At 35.6% G+C, this 7,077-nt stretch overlaps 1 protein-coding gene across 2 annotated transcripts; it reads right to left on the bottom strand.

The window, feature by feature from the left end:
- Window positions 1-3,122: 3,122 nt before the first annotated feature.
- On the bottom strand, window positions 3,123-6,116 carry LOC108556910 (cyclic AMP response element-binding protein A-like). Of its 2 annotated transcripts, none has more exons than XM_017913220.1 (6): window positions 5,972-6,116; window positions 4,288-4,501; window positions 4,027-4,235; window positions 3,647-3,967; window positions 3,440-3,583; window positions 3,123-3,370 (listed from the first exon to the last, which is right to left on the bottom strand). In XM_017913220.1, exons 2-6 carry the CDS (start codon window positions 4,496-4,498, stop codon window positions 3,167-3,169), a joined length of 1,089 nt encoding a protein of 362 aa, XP_017768709.1. In that variant the 5' UTR covers window positions 4,499-4,501; window positions 5,972-6,116; the 3' UTR covers window positions 3,123-3,166. The 2 variants fall into 2 exon arrangements, with proteins under 2 accessions (XP_017768709.1, XP_017768710.1); XM_017913221.1 differs by having other exon boundaries at window positions 4,027-4,229.
- Window positions 6,117-7,077: the final 961 nt, after the last annotated feature.

Genomic DNA, 7,077 nt, shown 5'->3' with positions numbered 1-7,077 from the left:
ATCCCATTCGTCTCCCCATGTTACGTTAAATAATCATTCCATTTTCCCATCATCACTTGTTAAATACCTTGGAATCCTTCTTGATCCTAAACTCAACCTTAATTCTCATTCCAAACAACTCAAATCCAGATCCCGTCATTTCCGTCCTTGCCAAACATCCATTTACAAATCCATATCACGTTTTATCCTTGACTACGGTTTTCCAATGTCGAAATTCTGTCCTAAAAAACCTGTCCGTATCCGAACGTTCCGCCCTTCATATCCTCACCAAAACACAACATCCTAATCTACACAATCCTCCCAATGATCTTCTGTTGTGTCCAACCACTTTATTATTAATTAATGATATATAAGTACTATGTGCACTCTGTATCTATGTAAGTACAGTCTTAGGGCAATCAAACTCTTGGGTTTCTCATACTTTGCTAGTTTTACAACCAATTGATGTAACCTTCTTAAAAGGGTTTGTTTCAAGTTGGGCAGTAACTATAAAAACTATGCCATCCACAATTAACCACCACAAACAATTGTAAGATTCATCACCCTTTTGCAAATTAGCCCCTACCCTTAGAATTACGTCTTCTTACATATAAGACGACACTTTTGTTATTTTAAGTTAGTCTTTGTCCTAATTAGTCCGGGACTCAATTGAGTCCTAGGAAGAACCTAGTCCTAGTAATAGTTCTAGTTTACACTACTTTTGACCAGCAACCTATGCTTGTAGCAACTTGAAACTAGATTACGACACTAAAGCATCTAAGTGTTAAACAAATACTATTAAGTACACTAATTTTAATCTAGACTCTTCCATAAAACCCACTAGGACTCCACATCGACAATACAACAAATTATTCCACAGTGTCCAGAGATATTCCATCCTGGGACACGACATTCCTTTACCAAAATTTCGTTTTTTCTTTTACTTTACTTACGTAATTCCATTAAGTACAAGACTAGAATTGCATTTAATTGTATATCCCTTTCATTTCAACTATCATACAATTATTACGAGAGGAATAAACTGAAATAAAACGACTGTTCTTTTTTTTTTGTATTCATTCTTTCTTTTATTTCAGACAAACGAAACAGAAAAAAAACACTTCCACAGACAATTCCCATTATTATGTAATTAATTAATTGTGAAAACAAACAACAATATATATTTATATATATAAAAAAAGAAAAGAAAGAGGTGCAGGACAGGAGTTGTTGCACACTTTCTTCTTCGATTATTATAATTATTTTCTTTCTTTTCTCTCGAATCCGGATGGAAAGTATTAAATTCATCGAAAAACAAACAAAAAATAATAATATTTGGTATCAGCATAGAAAAAACAATTGTCCTTTTCTCACATCCACTTATTATTATCAATAATAATAATATATATAAAAAAAACTCGCATATTAATCATTAATTAATTAATTAATTAAACAAGAATGACAATAGTAGAAGCATTGCACATCGACAATTATTATAATAATAATAGTAATATAATATATAATATTTATACAAAAACATGGATCGATGTTGTTGTTTTAAGGTTTTTGTTTTGTTGCCTCACACAAAAAATTGGGGGGAGGGGGGGAGTTGGCTTTGAATAAAAATATAACATTTATTACAAACAAACGTTGCGTAAGGGGAGAATCCACTGGAATTTTATAAAAATTAAACGAAAAACGCGCAAATCTCTCTTTCATAATTCTGTGAGGAATAGAAGAAACGTATACACTATAAATTATTTATATAACATATATAAAAAAAAAAAACATATTAATAATTAATGAATTAAATTACAATAAGATAACAAATCTTTAATTTTTTTTTTCCTGGTCGAAATAGTTACAATATATATAATTTAATAGAACGGCGATAGAACTCTTTTTAACTATTCCTTTCTTCATTTCCTCGTTTCTTCGAAAAGCGAAAAGGAAATCAAGAAACGTCTAGTTGAATTTAAACTAAATTTAATCTAATATAATGAACGTAAACTTTTCTAACAAAACGAAAATAATAAACAGGATTAGCTGATTAGTCGGAAGACGACATTGCCAATGTCGTCTTCCGACATTTAACCCGGTCGCCAATGATAATGTGAACAGAAAATGAGCTCGCTTTTTGCAAGCGAATGCCTTCTTGACTTTGACGCACTACAAACTAATATATTTATATTTACAAATCAAATTTATCTATTACACACAAACAAACAAACAAAAAAAAAACATGATAAATATTTCTCTTCTCTATATAATATATAATAATAACATATATATATATATTTATGCAGCTTATATTTACACCAATAAAACAAACGTTTTCCAAAAGAACTCGTACTTTCGAGTAGGAGTTTAAAATGTAACTCGCTCCATCAGGAGATGCGTCCGCAAAACAGAAGCAAAGACTGAAATCGTTTCCAGAAACATGAAGGCACATGCGAGAGAACCTTAACATCTTAAGTACAAAAATATTCATTTATATATATATAAAACAAGCCTTCTCCGCGCGTTCTGGCTTTGGTTTTTCGTCCGATCCGAAGATTCAATTCGCTTTAATGGTACATATAATCTAAATATATATATATGAAAATACATCTCTTCGCAATATATTAACTCTTAAAATATCTTATTTTCTTTCTCCGCTCATCATAATCATCAATATACATAGATTTATATTTCGTGTGTAAATGGAATGTACTTTAATTTCGTTTCGGTTATTTGCACTAATTGTTGTTTTCTTTTCTTCTCTTCTCAAGAAATGGAAGACTCAGCTTCTTACAAAGTATCAATTCTTTTAACCAAATCAATTGGCTAAACAATAATAATATATATATAAAAAAAACATAATATATTAAACAAAAAAACAATAATTATACTATATCGTTTTTGTTAGAAATATTCTAGCCATTACGAAAAAATAAAAACAAAATATATTCATTCAATAACAAGGAGAAATAATAATAATAATAATAGAAGGTATTATTTAAAAAATAATAGTAGTTCATGTAATTATAATAATAATTAATTAATTAATTTAAAAAAAAAAAGCAAAAAATGACTTCGTTTTGTACTCTTTAAACTCTAAACAATAATTGTATTAAAAAAAATCTGTCATCTAGGTGTTGTTACTTTTTTTTTTTTCGTTTTTGTTTTGTTTTAATGTGTTTTTTTTTTAGTTTTTCTTGACCAAATGCGGATGTGTTCTTGCGACGATCGCCTGCAATTTCGCGAGTTGATTGAGGAGGCTGCTGTTCGAGCCCTCGAGATTGTCGATCTGCTTCCTGTAGTCGCTGTTCTCCGTCACCAACAGCTCGACTTTCCTCTCGAGTTGATCCATGTACTCCTTCTTCTTCCTCCGGCTTTCCTGCGCCGAAATCTGATCCAAGAAGAGGGAATAGTGTTAGTTATCTATTGAAATTTATAACAACAACAAAAAAATCTTTACCTTATTTTTGATTTTCCTCCTGATTTTCTTGAGCGACTTCTCCTCGGCTTTGGTCAAAGGTAGGCGGGTGGGGACTGGGTAACCTTCCGCGATGAGCGTCCGCTTCTCTTCCTCCGTGAGCATCAGAGTACCCGTGGATCCTTTCTGTTATTGGTTAATTAGCAATGAGAGAGTTGTTATTTTTTTATGGTTTTTTTTTTGACTTACTGGTTGACTGCTGATGAGCGGCGTGTGGATGGGCTGCCTCGTGGTGTAATGGCTCAAGAGCACTCGAGCTGTGGTTGTGGAGGATTTCGTGCGGACAACTACCGTCGCCGGACTGGCGGCCGATGAAGAAGGTTGCGATGTGACGGTGATGTTGTCCTCGCTCTCCTCGCTGCTCGAGCAGGACGGCGGTGTCGGCGGTAAGCTGAAGCTGCTTCCCGGTTCCGTTTTGATGTTCGGAAGTTTCGCGCTGGTGAAGATGTTGTTGTTCGCCGCAGTAAGCATTATGTTCCTGTGCTTCAATATACTTTTCGGAGGGCTTTTCTGCACGTCCAAAAAAATGTTAATATTTAGTATGCAGATAATTATGATTTGAGTTGTACCATTTCTACGTCTGTATTGAAGAAGGCGTCCACTGAGCAGGTGTCCTGGTTCAAGAAAGAGCTGTGTTGCGGGGACGAGGAGCACGACGAGTCCGATTCGCTGACGGGTTCATCCTTGATGTCGATCTCGTCGGAGGAGAGGCGACCGCACGCTTCGCTCGCCGATATCGCGTTGAAGCATTCATCGTCCATGTCTGAGAACACTGAAACTATCCATCAAATAAAATTGTCCACGACGATCTTCGTGTTCCTCTTATTTACCGTCCATCCGCGTCGAGGAAATCGGAGATTCCGGCAGAGAGTCTCCGTCTGAGGTGAGGCTGTACGAATGCTCGGTCTTGATGGGGCGATTCCCCAGCACCGCGTCCGTCATCAGTTTGTCGTGAAGAACGACCGGAAGCTTCTCCAAGAAGCTCCACTCCGCAGCCAAATCGTTAACTATGCTTCCATTCAACCTCATGACATCTTGCATCGTCTGAAAAACCAAACCAAATCCAATATAAATATATATAATCTCAGTGTCTTTATTTCTTATATTTTAGTTCATTTTGATCGTTTCGTTAAACCAATATAAATAAATTGCATGTTGTTTGATGTACAGTTCGTTTATCAACCCAAAATCGTGAAGGCTTCGGATTGGAATGCAACACGAAGATCGGACGTGTCGGAGCGAGACGGACTCATTGTAAAATAACACCGAGGAGAGTGGAATGTTTGCAATGGCTTTCGGAATGTTAAAACGTATTATTGTAACGGGATAAGCCCGTTTTCGTTCTCCGAAACGAGTTTCGTATTTACTTCACATCGCTGAAATCCTCATCTTCGGATTTACATACGCCATTAACATTTTGCGTCAGAGTTGGCGGTGGTGGGTTGTCGATAGCGGATTTTCCTCACAGCCGCCTCCTCATTCTTTCTCGCTTATTTTCATCGGGCCGGGGGAAACCCTAAGACATATCCGAGCTGACGTAACCGACGCGCCGTCGTTCCGCGAACTGCACGGATCCTGTTTTTTTTTTCCTTTCTTCAAAATGTTCTACTACTATTTCTAGAGAAACTCTCTAGCGCGCGCAAGAATAGATTCCACGAACATAAATTTTGTACTAGCCAAATCACGACCAGCCCAATAATATACATGCAACAAAATTTCCCATCTTTAGTAAACATAGCGTAATTTCACACTTTATCTTGTTTACTACAAGCTCAAAATGGAAAAATCTAATTTGAGTCAAAGTTTATCATCCCCTCAATACAATTAACTTTTTTCTTATTTTTTTTTTTTTTAAATTAATTGCAAAATTTCCTCGTTCAATTAACTATATATTATTCTTTTAATACTCGGATCCGATTGTACTCTAAAACTCTCCACAATGGCAAACAATAGTCCATTGTTTCGTGGTTACTACATTTCTGCTTCTGCGGATTTCATTTAGTCGCATTTTTGTTGTTGTTGTTGTATTTAGCAATTTACTTTAGGCATATCTAATTCACCAACAACATCTAAACATACGTATAGAATAACCCGAGTAAATTTGCGGCGAGAAACCTTGGGCTAGCGCATTTTCCAAATCACGCAACAATAGATACACATATTTTTTTCTCTCTGTTGCATATAGATTTTGGACTGGTAATTCCAGAAAACAAATCGTATAGGAAAACCTGTTTGTTGGTGTGTATTGGAAGTTAAGCGCGAGATGCGGGAAAGTCGAGCGAAATTCAAATAATTTTCACACTTTTCAGTTACAATTTATTAGTAAAAGTTGTTTTTTTTTCTCTTCATTGAAAAAAAAAAAAGTTGTTCATCATAGTTATTAGTTAACATTTAAAAATATTTTTTTCATAGTGACCCTTGTAAAAAATCTATACATGTCAATTATTAATTAATCAAGTGTGCGTTCATTTTTTTTTTTCATATAAACGTTTCAATTGTTATTTGTATTCATACCTTTTTAAACTACGTTGCGAAGGAAATGAATTTGATCGCTATGAATTTGAACTTTACGATGATTGCGAAATTATCGTTGCTGTAAAGTTTTTTGATGTGCCACGTAGCAGAAGGCGTTTGCTTTACTGAAGATTTTTTGTTGGTTAAAAGCCTGTACACAAGGTTGGCCACGTGTCACGCGTGGTTCGCGCGAACGCCGCCAGAGCAGCGGCGCGGTTCCAAAGATTACAATTACCTCTTCTTCCTACATAAACTACGTGAATTCAAAATTTCAAATATCTCATGTGAAGGTTCCTATCACATTTATTAAAATTGCAAAGCAATCGAAGCGTGAGATTCATACGAAAATCGATTACTTTCCTCATCTATCCTTGCCTCTTGTATTTGGGTATCGATCGTGCGAAAAATATTTAGAAGTTCAACGACCAACGAAATCGTACAGGTGTGTGTTTACCATTAGCTCTTCCACTTAGCGCTCCAAAATAATAATAATAACAATTCCAAGAAGAAGAAAAAAAACAATAAATACAAGTAGAGAGCGGAGAACATATTGCGATGTTCTCTCGTCCTTGGCGAAAATTAACTACAATTTTGTGTTTTATCAATAACCAAATGGAAATACATATTGCACGCGTTCTTATCGCTTCAAACAAGTTAAAAAATAATAAAATAAACTTGTGTTGCAGGGGATTATTCGGATGTTAGATTACGAGGAAAACAAATAGAGAAATGTGAAGCCTGTTTCTGGGACAACTCGAGCTGGTGGAATTTAATCGTCGCTCCGACACACACACACGAATTTGAGAGGTCAAAGGTTGCGGAGTTGACCCTTCTAACGTTTGCTGCATTCGTTTAATATGCAAAGAAGTTTCGAGCGCTCTGTGAATGCGAGAGAAGCGGAAGCGGCTTCTCCGTCTTCCTCTTCGCCAGAGTCTTAATTCAATTTAATTAGTATTTAAGACCGTCATACAATAAGGATAGCAACATTGAGAAAACAAGAACAGGATAATATGAAAATAAATGTTTGTTCGGCGGTTGCGCAAAGATGAAGCATTCTTCGGCGAAGAGTCGTCTCCTCGAGAGTTTTGTACCGGTAGAGTAGAGTA

The sequence above is a fragment of the Nicrophorus vespilloides genome, unplaced genomic scaffold, assembly GCF_001412225.1.
Source record: "Nicrophorus vespilloides isolate i.1.1-1 unplaced genomic scaffold, Nicve_v1.0, whole genome shotgun sequence".
Taxonomy (NCBI): Eukaryota; Metazoa; Arthropoda; class Insecta; order Coleoptera; family Silphidae; genus Nicrophorus; species Nicrophorus vespilloides.
Note: the sequence above shows the minus strand (reverse complement) of the source record. Positions and strands in the feature narration are given on the sequence as shown.

Coding starts and splice junctions, on each gene's coding strand:
- LOC108556910 (XM_017913220.1), bottom strand. CDS start 4,498: ATGCAAGATGTCATGAGGTTGAATGGAAGCATAGTTAACGATTTGGCT. Junction 4,236..4,287: donor TTCCTCGACGCGGATGGACG/GTAAATAAGAGG, acceptor TTTGATGGATAG/TTTCAGTGTTCTCAGACATG. Junction 3,584..3,646: donor CGCTCATCAGCAGTCAACCA/GTAAGTCAAAAA, acceptor AACCAATAACAG/AAAGGATCCACGGGTACTCT.